Source organism: Homarus americanus, unplaced genomic scaffold (assembly GCF_018991925.1).
Source record: "Homarus americanus isolate GMGI-L3 unplaced genomic scaffold, GMGI_Hamer_2.0 scaffold4060, whole genome shotgun sequence".
NCBI classification, from domain to species: Eukaryota; Metazoa; Arthropoda; class Malacostraca; order Decapoda; family Nephropidae; genus Homarus; species Homarus americanus.
The window spans coordinates 913,245-941,179 of NW_024746161.1; the positions used below are offsets into that span (position 1 = coordinate 913,245).

General features: G+C 37.8%; 1 protein-coding gene across 6 annotated transcripts in view; it reads right to left on the minus strand.

Annotated features, from left to right (window-relative positions):
* Positions 1–586: 586 nt before the first annotated feature.
* Positions 587–27,935, minus strand: part of LOC121878946 (PDZ domain-containing protein 11-like) — a 31,090-nt gene continuing 3,741 nt past the window's right edge. For 3 of the 6 annotated variants that reach the window (XM_042385389.1, XM_042385390.1, XM_042385392.1), the window contains exons 2-4: positions 13,088–13,186; positions 1,712–1,798; positions 587–1,575 (exon numbers count right to left, since the gene is read on the minus strand). In XM_042385389.1, coding sequence (XP_042241323.1) covers positions 1,294–1,575; positions 1,712–1,798; positions 13,088–13,156 — 438 coding nt within the window. In that variant the 5' untranslated portion in view covers positions 13,157–13,186 and the 3' untranslated portion in view covers positions 587–1,293. The remainder of the gene's footprint in view (positions 1,576–1,711; positions 1,799–13,087; positions 13,187–27,935) is intronic. The other 3 variants (XM_042385393.1, XM_042385394.1, XM_042385395.1) reach the window with 1 other exon arrangement.

Sequence of the window (27,935 nt, forward strand, 5' to 3'; positions counted from 1 at the left end):
CTGCTGTGTTAAATGTGTTTACTGCATGGAAAGGTCATATGTGAAAGGGCTTTTGGTTGGCACAAGAAGTGCTACAGATAGCATAAGTAGAAATCCCTGACTTTTTTCATTGAATTGTAATTGGATAAAGGAAATGTGGTTTGGTAAGTCTTATGCTCCATTAGCAGTGCTAACACGAGAAAGCAGTATGGCCAGCACTGCAACATACCAACCCCCCCCCAACTGTATTAGGTGCTCACAGCAAAGTAAACTGAAGTGCACTGGGCACAAAGCAGTGACATTTAGGGGAGAGGTGAGCACTGGATGCACTGCAGTTTAGGTCTGTTAGAATGATTTATTTTGGTTACATGAGCACCTTGGAAAGTGGAGGAAATTATTTAAACTAATGTAGTTGATGAAAATAGACAAAAGTATGCTTGTGAAAAACCTCAAGTACAGTATCCAGGAACTAAGTCACATCTTCCTGCAACTTTGTCTTGAAATTTTTACTACAATCTAGATTCAAGAGGTACTGAAGTGTCGTTGATTTAAATTTTACAGCCAGTACTGATGTAATTTTGTTTGGGGTTGAAATAAAGGTACAGTATTTACAAATTCTAAGTTACTGTTTTGCAGAAGTAGCATTTACAATATAGGAAGAGCAATTGAAAATTAGTACCCAGAAGTTATTTGGATACAAATACATATGGTTTTAGTATGTGCTGAAGGGATTATTTCCTCAGAATTGCTAGATTTACTGGAATTTTCTTTGATAAGTGTCTAAAAGGGGGCAAATACTAGTAGGGTACAAGCAAATCTGGGGTGAGCTGGTGTTGCAAGCTTCTAGAGTTGTCAGTCAAGAACTAGAAAATGAAGATTTACCTTTATATCTTGAAAATGATTGGCTATGCCTTGGCATATTGCTTACTGATTTAGGCATCGTACTTCAATGAGCTGTAGTGTACCTCATGAAGTGTGTGATGGGGAAAGGGAATGATTGATTTAGGCAGAGAGAAATGCTATCAATCCTGGCTATCAATGAGGGTTGTCTAAGTAAGTTTATATAAACCCCAAAGAATCAACCCTGTACAGTGTTGCAAAAGCCTACTCCATTCTTTAGGCTGAGACCCGAAAGCAACTTGTAGAACATTATCCCATTTCAAATTGATGATTTTCCAAGAGAATATACAAATATATTTCATAATTTTTACTTTGCTAAGAACTACAAACTATAAGTAAAGAGTTTTTTTTTTTTTTTTTTTACTCAACCACATCACTAATACAATATGTTAAAATTTCTTAGGTTCACCAACATTAGCTGGATGCTGCTCCTATACCTGTGTTGGAATTCTGCACTTTCTCGTATGTTTTTCTGTAGCCGTAAGGGAAGTATCGCAGTTGCATCACTATCTCGGTGTTGGATTTTAGGATCTTCACAGCCTTGGCATGTTCAATGTCCTCAAAATTAGTTTCATTGACAGAAACAATCTGATCAGCTTCCTGCAATCCAAGCCGTTCAGCTTCTGTGTTAGGCATCACTTTGGAAAGAAATATGCCACAGAAATGTTCCTTTCCTCCACGAATGTTGAACCCCAACTGTTGAAAAAATAAACATTAAATAGTATATTGTTCTAAGCAATTACCTAGCTGTAAGAACACAGAAGAATTAATGGTTGTATACCAAGTTTTATGTCCACAGTATAAAGCCCAGTAATCTATGAATAGCACTCACAGCATCAGATACTTTTTCTCGAATAAGAGTGACTGTCCGCATCAGGAACAACTGCAGATCATTGTTATAGTCAGGATGATGACAGCGCTGTTATGTGGGAAAAGAAAGTATCATCTTATTTGAAAGAATGCAAAATCTAAATTATACTAATAATTAATGTAGGTAGTGTATATACTGTATACCACACAATACACTGGCAAATTTCTAAAGTACAGAAGGGGACAAAAGTTCGCTCCATGTGATGAAACCGAGTCACGGGACTCTCCGAACTGACTTACCCTGACTGTTTCATCTCATTTGGAGTTGATGCTTCATTTTGGGCAGGAACGAACTTTTGACCTCAACTGTACACTACAATACTGTAATCTTAATTTGAATCTCAGATGCTGAATATGTAAACTTTTTTTTTTACCATCTTTTATTAGAGCTGAAATGCCAGGAATACATTTGTGTTACTTTCCTAGGACAAACACTAATACTACTGTATAAATTTCAAAACACTGGCAATCGTTAAAAAAAAGAAAAAGGTCCAGTATTTAACTATACAGTACTGCATGCATTTAAAGTGCAAGACTACTGGCAAAGCATGTTCTACATAAACCTACACTTACATCCTCTCTAGTCATTAATGATAATTCCAAATCATATTCCATTGCATAATCAATATGTTGTACCACTGGAAAAAACTCAACATACATTACTACAGTATTGTAACAGGTATAATGGAATGATTCTGACACTATTTTCTACCAAAGCTCACAGCCAGGTAGCTCCTGTTGATGTGAAAGTCATCCTGGGGTGAAAAGCCTAGTCACAAGACCATGCAGTCAGACACTGGTACTTGTGTCTTGCAGGAGATATGGAGACAATGGGAGTTGCTACCCACCAAAGTGCGTGTAGCATACAAGAATTAAATTACTATGTATAAGTATGTGGTGACATAGTGGTTAGTGACTTCCTGTGGTAGGAGGTTTATGACAGTGGGACAGCCAAGGCAATAGTGTTGAAGGGTGTTAGCATTGGGACAGTCACAGAGTTTATGGGTAGAGAAATGTGGGTCATCCCCCACCTCAGATACTTACCAGATAGGTCTGTATCCTAACCTAATGTGAGCAGAGACAGCATTATGTCTGCAGACCTTGAGTCCATGTTGAAGATACTTATGTGGATAAGGAAGAAAGTGATCATAGTGCTAGATGGATATACTCTCAGCCTGTTCACTATCCTTGCACCGGTTTGTATGGAAAAGAGCGTCTGAACGTATTCTTTTTCAGTAGCAGAGGAGAGAGGGTGTATCCCCAGTACCAGAGAGGGCCAATCCACAGGCATTCTTTGTGAGATGGTCAACAGTGTCATTGTTTGTCATCTTGGGAAAGTATAGGATAGGCCTGGCCTGTAAGTGACAGCTGGGAGTACCTTATGTTCCCCTACACTGATATAGCTACTTTCCAAAAAAATGAGAACAACTATAAAGGCTGCTTTCTACAGGAAGGAATCCTATAAAGTCAGAGATGTGTAAATGCTCAAAACAGTACAAACATGCCATCTCCAGTAGCCATCCTGATTTCAGAGTCAATCCATTACACTAAAATCAGTTTCTTGCTGACTACTGTACCTACAAATCCAAGGAAAATGAGTGGGTGTCAGAGTCACCTGGCTACAAACTTAACCAATCCCACCAAACAAGGCTTCAACTCGATTCCCCAAAAGACATGTGAAACAAAGATGCTCAAGATAAACTCAACTAGAAGATGAGGTGAGGACAAGTTTAGGAAGTATCCATCTATTTCACTTGCAAATCAGAGTTGGAAAGGGTAAGGAAAAGGCTTTGATTAACATCATGGAAGAAATATTAACCAGATTAGATCTTACAAAACCAACTGGTCATAAATAAAAAACGTAAAGAGCATACAAAAGGATCCCAGCCTCTAAACATATACCCTAGACTAGAGGATACTGCACTGCCACTGAATTATTTCCCGACTCATTGCCAGGTCAATTAGATATGTACCAGGCACAATATATCAAGATGAGCACTAGTCTGCACTACTGAATAATTCCTTATACAGTAAGTCCTCACTTAACGTCGAGGTTACGTTCTTGAAAATGCGACGTTATACGAAACAAAGTTAAGTGGATCAATTTTCCTTACAAGAAATAGATAAAATACAGGAGTTACATTCCTGAGCCTCCCTTTGCCCCAAGAAATACATTACATATACAGTATAGTCTCGGTTTACACGTATTTCTTATAAGCGGTTGGTCATTTACGCGGCAATTATTAGTTACGCGGGAAGCGGTGCGGACAAACTGTGCGCTAGGTTGCTCTTACGTCACCGCTGACGTCAGATCACGTATCGGACTGTGATTGGGCCACGCATTCCCTCCGTCGCTAGCTGTGATTGGTCTATTTAACCTTGCTTGCCCAGTCAACAAAACATTACCAAGTTCTTCACCCGCCACCCACCACAGCCAGCCCAAGTCAGTGATAGTGATAGTGAGGATATGGACTTTGAGGGGTTTGACAAAGAGGCCCTGCTAGACTCTGTGGTGGATAGTGATACAAGTGATACAGGTGAGAGCCAATAATCTGCCCTCTGCCTCGGAACCAACCCCTCATCCCCGTGTGCCCAGCCATCTCTTCTACTAACGAAAGTGTTAAAAAACCTAATATTATTTATATTTCTCTTAAATATTAATTATGTGTGCATGCCATCATAAAATTAAGATGTTATTTTTACTAAAACGTGCATATTGTGTTGGAAAAAGGGTAGTCTGGGGGTCGGGCCAGTCTCTATTTCAATTAATCCCATATGTTCTGTTATTTCGTTTACGTGTTTCTCGTTTTACGCGGACCTCCATGTGTTTAATTAACCGCATAAACCGAGACTATACTGTACAGAAATTCAATGGCATTTTTATAGAAAATAGTATATACAGGTTGACAACCCTTTATCTGAAATTCCGAAAACCGAAAAGCTCTGAAAACCAAAAGTTTTTTTTGTGGGGCAATTTTTTTTTTTTTTTTTTTTTTTTTTTTTACAGGGATTAGCCCACCCGGGCATAGATCACTGACCCACATCAGGGCCTGGGGGGCGAAAATGTAATATAATAATAATAAATATAATAATAATAAATATAATAATAATAAATATAATAATAATAAATATAATAATAATAAATATAATAATAATAAATATAATAATAATAAATATAATAATAATATATATATAATAATAATTATAATAATAATAATTATTCATAGTAAATAAAAATTTTAATAAAAACACACCAAAATAAAATAATATGATAACATTAATAATAATAATAATAAAATATAATAATAAAATTAATAAAAATAACAATAATACAGGAGTACTGTAATTATAAAAAAAAAAATAATAATAATAATAATAAGAAATACAAGAATGAAAAAAAGATCAAAAGTGAAAAACACGACTTAGACCTATGAAGAATTATTATTATTATAATTTCACCCCCAGGCCCTGATGTGGGTCAATGATCTATGCCTGGGTGGGCTTAAAAAAAAAAAACTAACCATTCTGAAAACCGAAAAATTCCAAAACCCGAAACGCCTCGGGCCCCAAGGATTTTGGATAAGGGATTGTCAACCTGTATTTAAATAAACTAAATAAACTTTTATTGTACCCACTGATTGACGGAGGTGGTGGAGCGAGAGTGTGTGGTGAGTAGTGAAGCGGAGGAGAAGGCTGGCGAGTCACTAAGACCCGGCGGGTGGCTCCTCCCGATTTAAAACCTCCATTTTCGTAGCAAGGCTAATGGTCTTATGTTGCTTCTTCACAACACTAGCATCATTAGCACTTGATGGGTGCTTGGAAGCCATTTCAAATGGTTAGAGTACAGTATTTAGAGCAAAAACACTTAAGCACCCACAAATGATGTGGAAGCATAACAGGGACTGGCTTGGCGTCGCTTGGGGACACTGTGACGTTCCGCGAGTAAGAGGTAGCTCGACGAGCCAAGAGAGCATAGCGCGGCTAGATGAGAGAGGGTGATGCGCCGTAAAATGTAGTCCGTGACGACGCAAAAACGTTAAATTGAGTCGCCAGGACGTTAAAATAATTATTGATATCTAAAGAGTAGCGACGTATTACCGAAACAACGTTAAGCAGGGTTGACGTTATACGAGGACTTACTGTACTTAGTAGGACTGTTAAATAAACACACAGAGACCTTCGGCTCAAACTTATCACCTCAAACCCCCCCCCACCCCTCGCTGGCTCAATCCCTCCCTCCCTAATCTGCCCAGCCGGGGGTTTATTTAGGCTTACAGTTTTTATCTTATATAATATCTCAGACTAAAGTTAGGAGATTATAATTTGCATTGCTGGAATCCTTGCAAGGCAGCTAATAATTTGAATATAAACGTCATATATTTTGCTCAAGAGATAAAAATTGTTGTACATTAGTGTACAGTACTGTACAGTAGTACATTTATAATATAAATTTTTTCAACTGCATTTTTGGGTAGATTTACATCAATTTCTTCAATTATTTTCATCCATTTGCATGCACACACCATACTAAAAGAAATGTAAAAGAAATAAATGACCTAAGTGCAAAGCTGGAGTGCACATGTACTAATTTGATTACGGTACTAAAATTGTTATGTCTAGTGCAATTTATAGCATGTTTATATTCAAATTAATCAGTATCTTACAAGAATCCCAACAATGTTAATTATATTCACCCAGGTCATGTCACTGGCTTTTTATAAGAGAGAAGCTTAGTCACTTAAGAACTGATAAATATACAGGTACACGCGTTAGACCTTGGGCCGGTGCCAACTGTCAAACGTACTACCTCCCCTCCCCCCAAGCCCCCTCGCTCGCTCCCTCCCTCCCTCCCTCTCCCCCAACTGCCCAGCGTTGCTGGAATCCTTGTAAAACAGTGAATAATTTTAATATAAACGTCATATATTTTGCACAAGAGATAAAAATTAATCACCTGTATCACATTACAGTAGTGATTTAAGAGTAAAAGTGTATATGTACGTATATAGTATTCCACATACACGTAAGTATAAATAAAAAGTTTATGTGATGATCGGACAACGTCGAATTCGTCACGTTTCCAAGAACGTATCTAGGACGTTAACGGGCGCATGTATATATATGTGTGTGTATATATATATATATATATATATATATATATATATATATATATATATATATATATATATATATATATATATATATATATATATATATATATATATATATATATATATATAATATATATATGTGTGTGTATATATATAATATATATATATATATATATATATATATATATATATATATATATATATATATATATATATATATATATATATATATATATATATATATATATATATATATATATTAGTTTTAATTCCCCGCTTAACGCGCTTTCACTTAACGCGTTTTATCATATACGCGGTGCCTTGCCAAAGCTGAACTTTCACTTAACGCGGGTTTTTCCACAGCTACGCGGTGAGTGTCCGGCTCGGATGCTATTTTTAGATTTTGACCACGCGCCACCCACCCGCCCGCCTGCCTGCCTGCCTCTCCCTCCTCCTCCCTCCGCTTGGGTAAGCGGCGCGGTAAGGTTGCGCAGTGTGTGTCTTTGTTGCGTTATCACTGACGTCATATGACGTCTCGGACTGTGATTGGCCATGCAGCCCTACCCCCCTCTGCTGCTAGCTGTAATTGGCTTAAAGTATTATGACGTGACTACCCCGGGGAGGGAGGGAGGGAGGAGAGACGACGCTTGACCTAGCCGCGGCAGTTTCATCCCTCCACAGCCAGCCCAAGCCAGTGATAGTGATAGTGAAGTTGATTTTGAGGGATTTGTCAGGGAAGCCATGACAACTGTAAGTGACAGTGATATTGATTCACCTAGTAATGGTGATTCACCTAGTAATGGTGATTCACCTGAGGGGCAGTAATCTGCCCTCTGCCTCGGAACCAGCCTCCATCCCCGTATGCCGACCCATCTCTTCTACTACCGTGAGTGTTCCTCAAAAATTTTCGTTTTTTAACCTATTCTTTATTTTTCCAATGTTAACCTTTATCTTTCCTAACCTAACCTCTTCTATATTACTTGTTTTTCATGCCACCATAAAGTTAAGATAGAATTTTTACTACAACATAGTTATTTGTCGTCAAAAAGTGGAGTTTGGGGGTCGGGCTGGGTTCTATTGGAATTAATCCCTTATGTTTGTTATTCACTTAACGCGGTTTTCACTTAACGCGGGACCCTCTGGGTTCAATTGACCGCGTTAAGTGGGGTACAACTGTATATATATATATATATATATATATATATATATATATATATATATATATATATATATATATATATATATATATATATATATATATATATATATATATATATATATACTAGCCCTAGACCTGAACTTATGACTGTTTCGACTTCGACGCGTGGGACTTCACGACGCCGCAGTTGTGACCATTTTTTTTTCAAAATACTTTGCATTTTCTATACCAAAACGTTTCCAGTTAGTTTAGTCTCCATGTATAATTAGAAATTATGGGGATTGTGTGCATTCAGCTGACTACATTAAAGGTAGTGCTCAGTCACTATCCATTCCTCATTATTTATTCCTTTCACTGTACTGTATCCATTCCTCATTATTTATTACTTTTACTGTACTGTATTTCATTGTAGATTTTTATTATTATTTTTTTTTATCTGTGGACTTCGACCGTTAGGACTTCTGATTTGGGTCCTAACCCGTCGTAAGTCGAATCTGGCTGTGTGTATATATACATATATATATACAGTGGGTATGCTATATCAAGCGGATCTTATTATATTTTATAACGAGCAGTTTTACCTATAAAATTGAGAATGCTTATAACGAAACTCTACATTATTTAATTTTTTTTTATTTAATTGTTTTTTATTATAAATATTAATGATATTCTTTTCAGGGTTTTAGATATATTTATACTTTTTACAATTTTATATTATATTTTTAAGTGTTATTTGGGGTCTGGACAGTTAATCCCATAACAAGCGAATGCTATATTGAACAAGGTTCTAGAACCAATTAGATTCGTTATAGCATCCCCACTATATATATATATATATATATATATATATATATATATATATATATATATATATATATATATATATATATATATATATATATATATATATATATATATATATATATATATATATATATATATATATATATATATATATATATATATATATATATATATATATATACAGTTGAGTCCTCATATTCGATTAATGTAACCGGATACAGCGGAGAAAATTAAACGTAAGTGAATAACATAACATATGAGGATTAATTGAAATGAGTCGGGGCCGATCCCCAAACTCCACTTTGTATGTTGTAGTAAAAATATTATCTTAACTTTATGATGGCATGCACATTATAATTAAGAAATATCAATAATATTAGGTTTTTTAACACTCATTAGTAGAAAGATGGCTGGGCACGGGGATGGGCGGTTGGTTCCAGGGCGAGGCAGATTATTGGCCTCACCTGTCACCTTATCAGTTGTATCACTATCCACCACAGAGGCTTGCAGGGCCTCTTTGTCAAACTCCCAAAGTTCATAAGTCCATATCCTCACTATAATTATCACTATCACTGACTTGGGCGGCTGTAGTGGGTGGCGGGTGAAACTGGTCATGTTTGATGACTGGGCGACCATGCGCACCATTTTGGCCTCTTACACAACATGGCGGAAGGTTGGATCCAAAAATATGGCTCGGCTTGCCAGCAGCTCTCTCGAGCAATGGGGTTCCACGACGCGGAATGTGAAAATGTTAGGTTCTGGCAAGGCACGCGTTAGCGGTGAAAGCAGGAATGCGGGACATAGCGTATCTGAGGACCAACTGTATATATATATATATATATACAGTATATATATATATATATATATATATATATATATATATATATATATATATATATATATATATATATATATATATATATATATATATATATATATATATATATATATATATATATATATATATATATATAATAATTAAATATAAATTTTAAGGGGTTTTTTTAGGTGTTTCTGACTTTTTACATTTTTGGTTTAACTTTGTATACTTTTCTGTAAGTTGGAACCAATTGTGTTTGTTAATTGAAGGACCACTGTATTATTTTCGACTTATTACTGGTAGTGGGTCCCTAACCCGTCGTTAAGTCGAGGACTGACTATACCACCGAGCTGCCCATTACAAAATACTAACCTGCAACCTCTAGTTTAGTGAGTGCATAAACCAGTTACCTAAATGGTCTTAATTAGAAAATTTACCTAAATACTGTATTATTAATTATTATCAGTTGTAACTACGTACAACAAAAGCCTCTTAGCCACTGTTACTATACATAATGGTTCTTTGTTCGCTCTATCCCTCTTAAACTCTCTCCTAATTTTCTATTGTATTATTCCACTTTTACTTCACATATTTTATGTATACTCCCTCTTCAAAATGCACTTGCTACCTTGACCTCTTCCTCAGCATGCATTCTTTTCACAGGTCCATATCATTTTGGCACACTTCCCTAATCCCTTCACCCATTCCACTACTTACAGTAGCACACATCACTATTTATTGCCCCTTCCAATCTGTTTTAATCCAAGTCTATGTTTGACAACCATAACTCCAAACGCCATTTTACTATACTCAGAACTTCTCAGCTCTCCATTCACACTCCTCCCATATATTGTTTTGCTACTAGTTTTAACTTTAGTGTACAGGAAGTGTAATATACTTCCTTAACTCCCAAATGCTTTAAACATTGAACCTCTTCCAGTATCTCATGCATCATAACTTTATACAGGTTGACAATCACTTATCTGAAATCCTTGGGGCCAGAGGCATTTCGGATTTCGGAATTTTAGGTTTTCAGAATGGTTAGTTGTTTTTTTTTTAGCCCACCCGGGCACAAGTCACTGATCCACATTTGGGCCTAGGGGGAGAATATAATAATAATATATAATAATAATAATAATAATATAATAATAATTCATAGGTCTGGGTCGTGTTTCTCACTTTTTATCTTTTTCATTCTTGTATTTCTTTATTATTATTTTTTATTAATACTGTATTATGAGTTATTATTATAATTTTATATATTTTATTATTATATTATTATTATTATTATCATTATTATTTTATTTGATTATTACTTTATTTTGGTATTTTTTAATTAAATTTTATTCTATGATTATTATTATTATAATTAGTATACTATTTTACATTTCGCCCCCAGGCCGATGTGGGTCAGTCATTTATGCCTGGGTGGGCTAATCATTTAAAAAAAAAAAAATTGCTCCAAAAAAAACTTTCGGTTTTCAGAGCTTTTCGGTTTTCGGAATTTCGGATAAAGGGTTGTCACCCTGTAGTTTAATTTGCTGTATTTTTCTATTCTCTATTTTTTATCCAAATTCACTGTGCCAAAACTTTGTCCTCTCAAAAATCATTCCCTTATTCTACCCATTATTTACCTTCAATTACACACTACCAACATTATTCACCACATTTTGCGGTTTCCATTCACACAGTACTAATAAGCTCACTGCATCATCTGCAAGACATTACCAGGCACCGTACCCAAATCCCTACCCAAGTCACGAGTCACCCTTTCTGTCATTTTCCTTAGATACCAATCCTTTCATAGATATGCTGTGTAGTCATAGGGACACCATACATCCTTGTCTCACTTCAAAGCTCTCACTTACTCATCTGTTTACTCTTATACATGTCTTACTACTCTTCATAAAGCCTCCACTGCCTCTTGATCCTGTCCATCAAACTTACACTTCACTCATAATTACTGCATATAGTTTCAGGTACGGTAATTTCCTTTTTATTTTTCTGCAATTGGTTTTCTCCATTTTCTCTACATATCTATTACCTACAGCACATCAGCCTACCTCTACTCAAATCTAAATACTCTCAATACCCACTTGCCCTCTTAGCTCTTAACAGCAGTTTTATCTTTTAATACATCCATCTCACCATTCTCATTTCATCTCCAAGTATGCACATGTCATTCCCTTTCACTGCCCATGTTTTTTTTATTTTTTGGTAAATTTCCATCACTCTTTTCCTGACCTAATTTCTCTCAATTACAATACATTACTGTAATCAGAAAAATCCTAAGAGAGGCAGGGTGACACTGATGCTCATAAAATAAATGATTCATATATGAGTGTTGGGAACTTAAAAAATTTGATCTATAATTTCATTACTTCCTCATTTTTTATTCAATTAATTTTTTGGGTCACCTGAAGATTTTCTCCTCCCCCAGTTTATTTCACCTCAAGATTAACCACTTTACTGCTACCTGAGAAAGTTAAGTTAGGTGGTTAATCCTCAGGTGAAACAATTAGGGGGGGGGGTGAATCTTCAAGTGATCCCTAAAGTTTTTTTTACTTTCTGAAGTACTGTACAGTACAATCTCTTTCATCTATAATTACACAATATAGAATATTTGTTGTAATGAAACTTGCCAGTGGAACTTTTCATAAAAGTAAAAACTGGTCCAAATTCTGATTGTACTAGACATTCTCAGAACCAATGAATTCTCTCCACTTTTAACTTTTATAAAAATTTCCTGGCTCATCACAAAAGTACATATTCTCCACTGTAAAATTACATACTGTATATATTTTTCAACAAATAGCCCTTAAGGTAAAAAATGAGACCATAAATTCCAGAATGGTCAATTAGCACACATGCAGACAATTCAGGGGTTTCTGCCTTCTTTGATGTTATTCCTGCACAAGGTAAGACTGGGAGTAAAAAATTTTTTTATTATTTAAATATTAAATAAAATCTTTTAAAAACACTCCCAGCTAAATAATGCAACAGATTATTTCTTGAAGCCAGCGGTGAGATACACTTGTCAATATGGTGGTTCTTGAGACACAGCTTCCATGGTGACTACCGTGACTGTTTATGCTCGTAACATAAAAAATTATTCTTCCTTTTTTTCATGAATTCATCAGATTTATGATTTCTATTGAAGAATGTTGAATCGCTTATACAGAGGTTTGTAAGGCTAGCATTCTCCAATTAGGTTTGGCAACAGAATGGGAGGCTAAGGTAGAAAAAAAAGAGTGCATACTAATGTACAGTTGTACCATACTGTATACACCGGATGTGTGTATAGAAAGTCTCATAAACAATTAATGCTTTGGCATGTAATTCCAGAACAAGCAATTATTTTTCTTGGATGGCATTTGTAAAAATAAATCTTGCCTTATACTGTACTTCTACAGTACTCTATAGCAGCAAAATGATCTTTTGCCTCACCTCTGCCAGTGGCACCCATCGAGGTGCATACTCATAAGCAGGAAGTTCAACCATTGATGACGGCTCCATATCTTCCAGGATTCACAAGTTGTACATGATCTGCAACAAAATTAATGGAGTAACACAGCTAATAATTACAAACACAAAGTTTCTAATAAGATATTGTCATGATGCTGGAGATCAGTCATATACTGTACAGTACAGGGGTCCCCGACTTACAAACACCCGTCAGTACGAACGGGGGTTAAACTTGAAATTTACAGTACAGTATTTTATTTACTTGAAAACTTATTTTTTACTTTCATTTACTGTATTTTGTCATTCTATTTCTTCTTTTGTCTTAAATTAAGTGATTTTAGATGTACATAAGGACTTAGGCTATGATAGAGTGAGATTTTAAACATTGTTCTGTGAGTACGGTATGCATATAGCATGTGTTCCGACTTAGGAACGTCCTCAGGAACGGAATCAGTTCATAACATGGTGTACTGACCACGGTCGTGCATGTTAGTTAACGTAAAATCAGACGATTCACATTACGCTCAATAGCCCATAAAACATAAACATAAATCTTTTTTACCGAGTTCCCCAGTTGAGACGTACATTTTCTAACAGCTTCAGGATGCCTGAGTCCTCCGTTTTCTCTCAAGTAGTACCTCAGAAACTCTGATATTTCTTAATACCTCATATCGTGTTCAGTGATTTGAGATTGAGAGAGAACACAATTATATTACATTAAATTAGATATGTCTGATTACAGATGAAACATTCAAGATCCCTTGTAAGTGATGTTGAAAGCTTCAACTTATTTACAGTTAGTAAAATTGTCAAATAAGTGTTGTAGTGTCTGCCAGTAGAAGTGACGAACCCCTAATATGAGCCCTAGGGATGCCTGAGTTTCCAACTGATTCTGAAGTTAGATCATTTTGATTCCCAGTCATCAGAGAATCTAATGCTTGTATTAAAATGATTGTCAGTTTTATATTTTAGAAAGTCATTAATATCCTGAAAAGAATATGTCAGTCTTCTTATCTCCAAGATTTAACGGTAAACTCTCAGTAGGCCCTTGTCTAAACTCTGATGAGGTCGTATGAAAGATGTTGTCAACTTGTGCATTTAATGTTCATTTCAATATTGCCTGGCAAGCTCAAACTCTGATAAGATTGTAACAATAGATGTAAAAATTAGACTGACTCATGACATTGATTTTCATAGCCAAATGTACAGCAACTGATTTAAATGAAATGTATGTAATGCATGAATTGCCCATTTGGCATGCCTCAGTTGCCAGCTAGCCTCATATAAAAATGCCTCGGCGAGGGAGGGCGACACTTTGTGATGCCTTCCTCATCGATCTCAGGTATGTGTCTCACGCCCACAGGGTTGCCGGTGTGTTATCCAGGTTGGATGTGAGTAAGGCGCACGGACCGGACGGAATACAGTGAACCCTCACTTTACGCGGTCAATTGAACCCACGGCGGCCCGCGTAAAGTGAGAAACGCGTAAAGTGAACAACATATGGGATTAATTGAAATAGAGACTGGGCCGACCCCCAAACTCCACTTTTTCAGACACAATACCTACGTTGTAGTAAAAATAACTTCTTAATTTTATGATGGTATGCACACACATTTTAATAACTAAGAGAACTAACAATAATATTAGGTTTTTTAACATTTACATTAGTAGAAAAGATGGCTGGGCACACGGGGATGGGGGGTTGGTTCCGAGGCAGAGGGCAGATTATTGGCCCTCACCTGTATCACTTGTATCAATTGTATCACATTCCACCACAGAGGCTTGCAGGGCCTCTTTGTCAAGCCCCTCAAAGTCCATATAAGTCCATATCCTCACTATCACTATCACTGACTTGGGCCGGCTGTGGTGGGTGGCGGGTGAAGAATTCGGTAATGTTTTGATGACTGGGCGACCTTGTGAGCACCCTGCTCGCACCGCTCTCCACGTAAAAGGGTACACACACCGCGGAAAGTGAGCATTCCGTGTTCGGCAGGGTACCGCGTAAACGTGGAAACGCATAAAGTGGGACCGCGTAAAGCGAGGGTTGACTGTACCCCCTCGTATTCTGAGGGAGTGTGCTGAAGCCCTGGCCCCTGTGCTTACTCGCCTCTTTCGACTTTGCCTCAAAACCCAAACTTTTCCTTCTTCTTGGAAGCATGCCTTGGTTCAGCCCATCCCAAAGAAGGGTGACCATTCTAATCCCTCTTACTATCGCCCCATTGCCCTAACTTCATCCCTCTCTTAAGATTTTCAAAACCATCTTGAACTCCCATTTTCTCCGCCACCTTGAATGCCTTTCTCTTTTGTCAGATCACCAGTATGGCTTTCGCCAGGCGAGATCTACTGGTGATCTGCTCTCCTATTGCACCCATCTTTGGTCATCCTCTCTTAGGGATTATGGGGAAACTTTTGTCGTGGCTCTCGACATCTCCAAAGCATTTGACAGGGTATGGCACAAGTCTTTGCTATCTAAACTTTCCTCTTTTGGTTTCTCTCCCCCACTGTGTTTTCTCATCTCTAGCTTCCTTGAGAACCGATCCATGACAGTTGTTGTTGAGGGACCGATTTCTCGCTCTTTCTCTACCAGTAGTGGTGTCCCACAGGGTTCTGTTCTTTCACCTACTCTCTTCATTCTTTTTATCAATGATTTACTTCACACTACAACTAATTCTATCCATTCTTATGCTGATGATTCTACTCTTCACTCTTCCTCACATTTTCCCCTTCCTCCTAACTTTCAAACTAGATCTGTTTCTAGAACTGATGTCATTACTTCTATCAACACGGATCTGTACAGCATCTCTGAATGGGGAGGTACAAACTTGGTTAAATTCAATAGTAATAAAACTCAATATTTACCAATTACACTTTGTAAATTAGATGACCTCCCACCAATTACATTTCAGGACACTATCATCCTCCCAAATTCTGAAATAAATATGTTAGGCCTTACCATTTCCTCCAATATGTCCAGGAAATTACACATCCTTAGTATAACTAAAGCTGCCTCCCGAAAGTTGGGTTTGCTGTACAGATGCCGCAGCTTCTTCACTCCTGAGCAGTTGCTCCAAGTATATAAGGGGTTCATTCGTCTTAACTTGGAGTACTGCTCTCATATCTGGGGTGGCTCTTCTTCTGTCCAACTATTAGATAGAGTGGAATCAAAGGCATTTCGTCTTATTAACTCTCCTCCTTTAGTCGACAATCTCTCTTCCCTTTCTCTTCGCCGCAATGATGCTTCACTCTCTCTCTTTTACAGGTACTTTAATGGGCAATGTTTGGTGGATTTGGCATCCTGTGTACCGCCGGCAAGGCCGTGGGTTCGTAACACACGTCTTGCCCGCGGTGCCCACCGTTTCTCTGTGGATGTCGGTCACACGAGAATAACCCATTATAGTACCTCCTTCTTTCCTCACACAGCCAAACTGTGGAATGCTCTGCATTCCTCTGTGTTTCCATGCTCTTACAATGTCTCACTTTAAAAAGCTGGTTTTCCGGCATCTTCGTGGTGTAGATTAATACAGCATAACCTTTTTTTTCTATATTTACAATTTCTTTCCGTTCTTTTTTTTTCGCCTCCCCAGACTCCGTTGTGGGTCGTTTGACCTGTGCTCGGGCGGGCTAATTCCCGTAAAAAAAAATATATATATATATATATTAAGTCAGTTTAACTCAGTTGAACCTTGTGAATATCAGTGTTCATGTTTTAACATAGTGAAATTCTCAAGTGCCAAATAAGAAATAACATAACGTAAATATCGTCTGTGTCGTTGCCAGACATTTGATTGTGTGTAATTTAGTTTAGACTTTTAAAAAATAACTACTTTGTGATGCCTTCCTGAGCATATCTCAGGCACAGTGTGTTGTAACTGAATACCTGCAGCTACCGAGGATCGGTAGCTGCTTACCAGCCAGATGTCTAAGACAGGATGTCTTTAATAGAGCGAGATTAAAACCAAAGAGTAACGTGCCCGGAGAGTTGTACACCCTTAAGATGAGCTCTCTAGCTGTGTGTCGGAGTCCAACCGACTCTAATAGCGTGCTTCAGGTGTTGTAATAAACATCAGCGAGTAACCCTGGTGTACTAAACACAGTTATACGTGCAAAGTGGTGTTGTTGTACATGATTGGGGATAATTAACAGAAATATAATTGTCCCAGGTTGAGTATGGAAACCATAAATATTTAGATTACCAGTATTAAAGTTTATTATATGTGTTATGAGTAAACCAGCAATGGCTACTCCCAACAGAGATCTGATACATGTTCCATGTTGTTCATTATTTTCTGTGCTATTGACAAGTGTATAAAATAACCATCTTTTTTGTCAAAAAAATAATATAACAGTTGGTTTATGTTGTAACAAATAATCAAAGATCTATTTTGTTATTTATAAAATAAGACCAAGTGACCATTCTTGTCTGAGTGTATTTAAATTGTCATCTTATTCACTTTCGATTTTAATAAATATTGATTTTGTAAATTGTGAGTATCACCGATCTTTCCCTTCTTACAATTACTTCTCAGAAAATAAATACTGTAAATCACGTGCCTAAGCTCGTAAATACCACGCAACCTAACATTTTTAATGATATCAGTTATATTCTAATAAAAGCCTTGTGAGTAACATAATTATACCAAGAAGTGTTGTTAAAGAATGATATGGTTTTCCCAGGTTAATCCATTGTATAAAATATTTCTAAGCACTGATAAATATTGAAAGAAGTAAGAGGAAAGATAAGAAACAGTAATGACATTGAAACAAACATTTAAGACATAGAAAAGAAAGATAAAGAATATTGAAATGAATAAATAAATAAAAGCATTGAAAGAAATAACACTAAGTAAGAAAAGTAAAATATATAAATAAAGTTAGAAACATAGAAATGAAGACTTAGGAAAATATATTAACTTAGAAAACATAAACAAAGAAAGTAAAGAAAGTGATATAGAAGTTGTAATATACAATAAAAGAAAAGAGAAATATAAAATATAAAACGATATACAGTGACCCCTCGGTTAACGAACTCAATCCGTTCCAGAAGGTCGTTCGTTAACCGAAAAATTCGTTAACCGAAACCATTGTTTCAATGGGTTTTTGGGTAATTGGTTCCAGCTCACCGAAAATTTCCTAAATTCAACAAAAATGGTAGAAAAGTTCACTTACTTTGAGGTGTGTATGTAGAAGGCTCCTGGATGATGATGATGGGATTTAGAATGGGGGTGGAGGAGAAGGAAGAAGAGAAGGCATTGGGGTGGAAGAGAAGTCACCCCATGGTGCCATTTCACCCATAAAATTTTAGCTCTCTGGTTTAATTCAAGATTATTTTCTTTAAATCAACGCTGCACTGCATTATATATTGTCAATATATAAAATATATTTCAAAATGACCAATAATTTGCTTGGAAACACAGAAAAAAAGCGTTTAGTTGAAGAGAGTCTCAAGCAAGATGTTACCTCCAGTGAAAACAGAGAGAGACTGACGCCTGTTTGCTGTGTTAAGAGGCTGGATGCCGCGCATTAAACTAGTCACTTTACCTTCAATTTTGTTCAATAATTGTTAAAATGACTAAAAAATTGAATATTAAACTTTTAAAATTATTGAATAGTATAAACTTCTTGATATTTACAAAAATAGTAAGGAATTTAAGCCCTAGAACCGATTAATGTATTGGCGGACTGATACTAAAGCTGGTTGCCCGGTCAGTGCAAGCGAAAACATGTTGAGGTCGGTTCGTAAGAAGTTCGTTAAGCGAATTTTTTTTCGTTAACCGAATTGAAGATCCTTATGGAAGGCAGTTCGTTAATCGAAATTACGTTAACCGAGGTGTTCGTTAAACGAGGGGTCACTGTACAGTGACCCTCGGTTAACGAACTCAATCCGTTCCAGAAGGTCGTTCGTTAACCGAAAAGTTCGTTAACCGAAACCATTGTTTCAATGGGTTTTTGGGTAATTGGTTCCAGCTCACCGAAAATTTCCTAAATTCAACAAAAATGGTAGAAAAGTTCACTTACTTTGAGGTGTGTATGTAGAAGGCTCCTGGATGATGATGATGATGATGATGGGAATTACAATGGGGGTGGAGGAGAAGGAAGAAGAGAAGGCATTGGGGTGGAAGAGAAGTCACCCCATGGCACCATTTCACCCATAAAATTTTAGTTCTCTTGGTGTATTTCAAGATTATTTTTCTTTAAATCAACACTGCACTGCATTATATATTGTCAATATGTAAAATATATTTCAAAATGACCAATAATTTGCTTGGAAACACAGAAAAAAGCGTTTAGTTGAAAGAGTCTCAAGCAAGATGTTACCTCCAGTGAAAACAGAGAGACTAACGCCTGTTTGCTGTGTTAAGAGGCTGGATGCTGCGCTTTAAACTAGTCACTTTACCTTCAATTATGTTCAATAATTGTTAAAATGACTAAAAAATTGAATATTAAATTTTTAAAATTATTGAATAGTATAAACTTCTTGATATTTACTAAAATACTGTAGTTAGGAATTTAAGCCCTAGAACCGATTAATGTATTGGCGGACTGATACTAAAGCTGGTTGCCCGGCCAGTGCAAGCGAAAACATGTTGAGGTCGGTTCGTAAGAAATTCGTTAACCGAATTTTTGTTCGTTAACTGAATTGAAGATCCTTATGGAAGGCAGTTCGTTAACCGAAATTTCGTTAACCGAGGCGTTCGTTAAACGAGGGGTCACTGTACAATGGTCCCTCGGTTAACGAACGGTTCGATTAAAAAAATTTTGGTTAACGAATCAGCTCCCATAAGAATTTTCAGTTCGATTAACGAACAAAACTTTGATTAACGAAAGCCTTAGGAGAAACACAGAGGAAGGCAGAGCATTCCACAGTTTTGCTGTGTGAGGAAAGAAGGAGGTACAGTGGGGTATGCTATAACGAATCTAATTGGTTCTAGAACCTTGTTCGTTATAGCATTCGTTCGTTATAGGATTAATCCGTTCCAGGCCCCCAAATACAACCACTTAACACTGAAAAATATAATATAAAATTGTAAAAAAGTGCATAAATATGCATCTAAACCCCTGAAATAATGAGTAAAATTAATAATTGTAATAAAAAACAATAAATTAGTAAAAAATAAATAAATAAATAAATAAATAAATAAATAATGTTCGTTGTAGGAGTTTCGTTCGTTATAGCATTCTCAATTTTATAGGTAAAACCGATTCTTTATAGGAATATTCGTAGTAGGATCCGTTCGTTATAGCATACCCCACTGTGCTATAACGGATTATTCTCGTGTGACCGACATCCACAGAGAAACGGTGGGCACCGCGGGCAAGACGTGTGTTACGAACCCACGGCCTTGCCGGCGGGTACACAGGAAGCCAAATCCACCAAACATTGCCTGTTAAAGTACCTGTAAAAGAGAGAGAGTGAAGCAACATTGCAGCGAAGAGAAAGGGAAGAGAGATTGTCGACTAAAGGAGGAGAGTTAATAAGACGAAATGCCTTTGATTCTACCCTATCTAATAGTTGGACAGAAGAAGAGCCACCCCAGATATGAGAGCAGTACTCTAAGTTAGGACGAATGAATCCCTTATATACCTGGAGCAACTGCTCAGGAGTGAAGAAGCTGCGGCATCTGTACAGCATACCCAACTTTCGGGAGGCAGCTTTAGTTATACTAAGGATGTGTGATTTCCAGGACATATTGGAGGAAATGGTGAGGCCTAACATATTTATTTCAGAATTTGGGAGGATGATAACGTCCTGAAATGTAATTGGTGGGAGATCGTCTAATTTACAAAGTGTAATTGGTAAATATTGAGTTTTATTAGTATTGAACTTAACCAAGTTTGTACATCCCCATTCAGAGATGCTGCACAGATCCGCGTTGATAGAAGTAATGATATCAATTCTAGAAACAGATCCAGTTTGTGATTTAGGAGGAAGGGGAAAACGTGAGAATAAATATAAAATGCAGTCGGCCCTTAACATATGCGGGTTTAGCATACATGGATTTGCAAATAAGCGGATTGCCCCGCCGAAGGAATATTCTGTACATTGAAGTAATTGAAGTACATTCAAATCGCGCACGGCTCCGAACACGGGACACCGCCCGCTCCTGCAACCTCACACACACACACACACACACACTCATAGCTCTCCCTCACTCAGTCAGTCTTGCTGTAACCACACTTGTGTTGACATCAGCATTGTAGTTGCAAAAATATTACATTTCCGTGAATGTATTACAGTTAACCCTGCTTCTATACTGTGATTTGCCCATGAGTCCCCGCGTAAAGTGAGGGAGAAACCTTCATCAAGCGAATAACACACCAACATATAGGATTAATTGAAATGGAGTCGGGCCGATCCCCAAACTCCCTTTTTGGCGACACCACAACTATGTTGTAGTAAAATTTTATCTTAACTTTATGATGGTAGCAAACAGTAATATAGAAGGGTTGGGTTAGGAAAGTAAAAAAGTTACTTGCCGGAAAATAAAAGTTAGGTTAGAAAACTAAAAATTAGGTGCTGCTTACTTACAGTAGTAGAAAGATGAGGTGGCATCACGAGGGATGGGGCTGGTTCGAGGCAGAGGGCAGATTACTGGCCCTCAGGTGAATCACCATTACTACGTTGAATCACCATCTGTCCTTACAGTTGTATCCAGGGCTTCCTGACAAATCCCTCAAAAGTCATCTTCCTGCCACTATCACTGGCAGGCTGGCTGTAGTGGGTTGCGGGCGAAAACTCTTGCTCTTTGCTGGCTGGCGTTAATCATGTCGTGATACACCTTGATGTCGGCTCCATAGCCTGCACCAACCGGGTATAGAACTTCATAGCAGTCATCGTCATTATGCATGGGGAAAGAAGGACTTCATCTCTCTGCACTCCTTGGCACCCTTAATATCACGTGGCTTAAATTGTGTTCTTCGGAGAATGGCGCACCTTCTTCCTCCCTCTTCACTGACGTATTTCTTCTTTGCTTATCTAAACCGGCAGTCACTTCAGGATCTCAGTCACCTCCAGGATGTAAATGCGTTGGTGGTCTGGGAGCCTGGAACTGTAACGATCTCTTGGCTTCTCTGGCAAGATCCTGCAACATTGAACCTCTGAGTCACAGATTGGCTCCTCCTCTCACCTGGTATTCCATGCAACACATGTGTCTCCATGCGTGTGGTGTAGCAATAGACAGCTGATCCCATGACTCCGCAAAGATGTCCACAGCTTTCTTGATGTTAAATACTCTCCGTTATTTGAAAAGAATATTTTTGCTATTTCTAACTGTTGATCCTCATCTTCTTGGCTCTTGCTATGGTGGTGGTGTGTCACTCGGAGTTCATAGCTCTTCCCTAGTGTTGGTGTAGTATGCGTTCCAGGAACAAATTTTTTTATTGAGAATGCAGCTTTTCATTGCAAATCAACTCCTGGTCCATAGGCACAGATTAAAGGCGTGAAATGGCCAGGAGAAGACCACTTTTCTACGTTGAGGTAGCGATCTAGCAGTAGGCGGAAGTGTCTGGTCGTTGTCCAGCAGCAACAAAATATTAAATGGGACATTCTTGCCGCTCCTGAATTTCTTCGCCGGGGAGACAAAACAGTCATCAAACCAGGAGAGGAACGGTGTGAGAACATCCATGCCTTCGTCACGGTCAATGATGGACATTGGCTTGGTCATGTCCATGCTCACCTTAAGCGTCGGCTTGTAGGCTATGTGGATCACGATAACTTGAGCTTACAGAGTGCGGAGGCATTGATGTAGTAAACAGGGCGGTAATCATTCATACTGCATTCCGGCCCGAATCCTGCTGGTATTCTTCTATGAAAGGACTTGAAGGTAGCTTTTCAGAAAAAGACGGATTCGTCCGTATTAAACACACAAATGCGTCTTTCTTGCCTATCCTTCCTCCATAATCTCGCGTAAAAGCGGGAGAGAAATTCCCGAGCCGCCTTCGCAATCAGCACTAAACTACTTCACCACCAATGTTTATATTGTTGATCTTGATCGGATCTTAAACCTCTGTAACCACAGAGGAAGCATTAAAGGGTTTGGGCTCTGAAGTTCCCATCTTGCGTGCCACTGCCATGTACAGTTCACGTGCGTAGTCCTTAGCAGAACTCGTGTCGGCCGCCCATATTCCGTCGCGCCCTGGCGCTGGGGAAGTACCTCACAGATAATTTTTCTGTGTTGAGAAGCACCTGGTTGTGAAAATACTTGATCATAAAACACCTGAAGACTTTGTGATCTTCGCTGTATCGCTATCTTGGCTGAATCGCCTTCTTCTAGTCGGTCGTGGATTCGTTCCGTAATACTGGTAGCGCCAAATCAACCTGCCTTGTTCCTTTCTCAACTCTTGGATGATGCTATACTTCACCCTCGTAACAAGGAGCGTCGTGACTTCTTTGGTTTAGGCCGCTGGGTTCGGAAGTGAGAAAGGATTTCTCTCTGGGGGTGGTAGTCGGTAGGAAGCCATTTCACGGAACAATGGATGCGCGTTTACGAAGTGGCCTTGAGGATGAAACTGCTGGCTAGGTCCAGCGTCGTCTTTCCTCCTCCTCCACTCCCCGGGTGGACCGTCATAATACTTTAAGCCAATTACGGCTAAGCAGCAGAGGTAGGATGCATGGCCAATCACAGGTCTGATCGTCCTTAGCGTCAATGTATATGAACCTCATAACCTTCGCGCCGCTTGCCCAAAGCGGAGGAAGGCAGGCAGGCAGGCAAGGCGGGCGGGTGGCGGAATCTAAAATAGCGTCGCGCCCGGACACTCTCCGTATTAGAGGTTCCGCGTGCAGCGTAATGTGAGCCGTGAGGGTTCTGTAGAGCACCGCGTAAATGTGGAAAGCGAATCACGGGACCCGCGTCAGAGTGAGGGTTAACTGTATATAAATCACGAAGTGTGAATGAATATCACTAATATAACGGTATTTTAACGAAACTATTAAAAAAACGAAGTAACATATCTTGCACATCAGAAGGTTAGAGTAAAGTCTTTTGTTTTTCGTATGATTTATCCTAATTTACATTTGAAATACATCGTTTCAGCAAAACTACTATTTATTTCGAGAATATGGAAATGTAATATTTTTACTGAGAGCCAGCATACATATTACAGTGGAATGTGGCGAAAGCAACAGCTTTACGCTTTCTTTTACATTCAAAAGATGTTTCCGTAATACGCTTGCCAAATGGTTTTCGGTTAAAAACTGTTATCAATACCTAATAACAATCCTATCCTAAAATTTCACTTACTTGATGCAACAGTTTTTCTTTAAAAAACATTGAATAAGCGATTACAGTTACATCTTTGAGCGAAAAAGCAAAGTCATTGTTTACGAAAGAAAGCAAAAGTCATTGTTTTCGTCACGATTTTATCCCACTTTCCACTGTAATACGTACGTCATTTCAGCAAAAATATTACATTTCCGTGAATGTAGTATATCAAGCACAGTATGAATAGAATATCATTGTAATATAACAGTATTTTAACCAAAAACTATTAAAAAAACGAGTAACATCTCTTGAACATCGGAAGGTTAGGTAAAGTCTTTTGTTTTCGTCATGTATTTTATCATATTTTACATTGAAATACATCACATTTCAACAAAACTACTATTTATTTCTGAGAATATGGAAATGTAATATTTTTGCTGAAATGACGTACGTATTACAGTGGAAAGTGGGATAAAATTGTGACGAAAGCAATGACTTTCGCTTTCTTTTGTTCAAAAGATGTTACCGTAATCGCTTTTCGTATGGTTTTCAGTTGTGGATTATGAGGCTAATGATAGGATATAATATTATTGTAATACAGTAAGAGTACAACAGTTTTTTAACTGAAAACCATTCGAAAAGCGATTACGGTAAAATCTTTTGAACAACGAAAGAAAGCGAAAGTCATTGTTTTCGTCATGATTTTATCCCACTTTCCACTGTAATATGTACGTCATTTCAGCCAAAATATTACATTTCCATATCTATTTCTGAGAATATATTCATTCAGTCACAGTTAAGGTAAAATATACTTGTGATGTAATATTTTAATGAAAATACGGTATCGTAGTTTTCTTTTGTATCAAATTTAATTAACAAAGATTGATGTTTCAAATGTAATGAACAAAAATTTATGTACAGTATCTATAAATAAACTTTAAAAATGAATACTTTGTTTTACATCGTCCTGTGCATACCATACCATGCATTTGGCTACTTTGGGCTTGCTATGATGACGCAAGAGATCTGCCCTGGCAACTGTACCGACACTCACAGCTGGTGGTGCGTTGGTGCGTCGTTTCCATTGTTTACTGGTAGTTACTGGTAAATATTTTTCAACCTAACGAAACTATTACCCGTTTAGAGGTCGACCCCCAATTTTTTGCCAAATAATTTGGTCTTAAAAACTTGAACTACACACAGGTACACGGTAAATAAGGACATGGGGGGGCCAGGGTTTTTTTAGGGGGGCAGCAAAAGTACACGGATTTTTAACATTCACGGGTGTCTCTGTTAACCCCCGCTTATGTTAAGGGCCTGTATCACTTTGTTTTTATGTTATACCATAAAAAAAAATTGTACATCAATCTGATATATATATATATATATATATATATATATATATATATATATATATATATATATATATATATATATATATATATATATATATATATATATATATATATATATATATATATATATATGTTTGTGTAATAAATGTATGTAGTAAGTACGTAATATTTTTCACTCAAATCCTAATGAAACACTACTGGAAAACATTCCTTTGTCGCAAAACAATTTTATAAATTTAAGAAAATAATTACAGTGTGTTTAATATATTACAGTACAGTACTCCCTCTTTATCGACGGGGGTTACGTTCTGTAAACGGCCGTCGATAAAGAAACCGTCGATACCGTGATGGTTACGTAATTTTTCTAACTATTATTAGCATATGTTGAATAAATGTACCTTTAAGCATTAATGCGTTTCCTTTACACATAACCTTAAATAATAGTGTATAAATAATAATATAATAAGTGGACAAAAATACTAGCAAACTTACGATTTCATTTATTGAAGTGAACATCGGTCCTTACAGTAAACAATACAGTGTACAGTATATACAAGTGTGATGATTGAGGCTTATTAAAAGCCTGACCAGTCAGATGAGTATGATGAGTCAAGGTCTGCATCTTCTTGAGGGGTGTGGGCAGGTACTGCGTCTTGTTGTTGTGAGGTGCCGGCAGCTTCTACGTCTTGTTGTTGTGAGGTGTCGGCAGCTTCTGCCTCCTGTTGCAGGATGCCGGCAGGTTCGGCGATGGCAGGCACTCGGCGACTGAAGAAGTTGGTGATGGTGGTCTGTGCTTTCTTGCTTCTCATTTCCCTCTGCAGTTCTATATATGGCAACATAACATTTTCAATAGCTCTCTTTGCTTTAAGGGACCTATCAAGGGAGGGATCAATGTCATAGAGACGAGCAGAGAGGGCCTTACTCATTCTTATTACTTCACCAAGATTATCTAAAGTTAAGTTCTTATTTTCATCATCACTCACTTCATCTTCTGTTTCATCCTGCAGCTCCACTAATTGTTCTAGTTCATCACTTGTAAATGGATCCCCAACATTTCCCAATAACTCTTCTTGCACCTCTGCCGCTGTTAAGTCAGAGAACCCTTCACCTCCAACTTCATTTGCCATAGTTATTATGTTGCGTAACTGAGGCTCGGCTGTTGGGAACCCTGTGAATGTTGGGACAATTTCAGGCCACAATTTTTTCCAACATGATCGGACACAGTTCTGCGACAGTTCATTGTGGCTTTCAGCGATGAAGTTTATGCACTGTGCAATATCAAATTTCTTCCACATTTCTCTGGGTGTCACATCAGCATCCTTATCAAGGCACTCACGAATCATGCTGAAAGTCTTCTCTGCATATTTAGCCTTAAACATGACAATGACTCCCTGGTCCATTGGCTGGATGATGGAGGTGGTGTTTTTTGGCAGGAAAACCACCTCAATGTTGGGGTGGGCAGTCTTGAGTTCTTCAGAGTGGCCAGGGCAATTATCTAGATATAATACCACTTTGAACTCCATGCCAAGTTCATCCAGATAATCTTTCACCTCTCTAGCAAAGCAGTTTTTCAGCCAATCCACGCACAAATCAGATGTCATCCACGCTTTCTTGTTGTTCCTGTAGAAAACTGGTAGCAAGTTCATGTTTTTATTTTTGAGAGCCCGAGGTCGTGCGGCAGTGTATAACAACATGGGCTTAATCATATGCCCTGCCGCATTCCCACATAGCATCACTGTCACTCGGTCCTTCGCAACTTTAAATCCAGGGCCACTTTTTTCCTCTTTAGAGATGTAGGTTCGGCGTGGCATCTTCTTCCACCATAGGCCTGTCTCATCAGCATTAAAAACTTGTTCCGGCCTATAACCCTTTTGTGCTATGTGGTTAGCAAACTCTGCAGGGTATGCTTCCCCTGCCACAGTGTCTGCTGATGCTGCTTCGCCAGTCACTTTTATATTATGCAGCCCATAACGATGTCTGAATTTCTCGAACCATCCTTTGCTAGCTGCAAATTTTTTCAAATTATCACCATCACCCTGATTATCACCATCACCCTGATCATCACCATCACCAACACCATGATCATCACCTTTAGAAAACTTATCATAAAGTTCCTTAGCTTTCTGCCTAATAAATTTCGAGTCAAGTGGTATGCGGCGGCGGTTTAGGTCCTCTATCCAAATGTTCAGTGCTTTTTCCATTTTAATGAGGGCATCATCACGCACATGGCTTGTCACTTTTGATGTCACTGGTGCACTTGAAGCTAAAGCGTGCTTC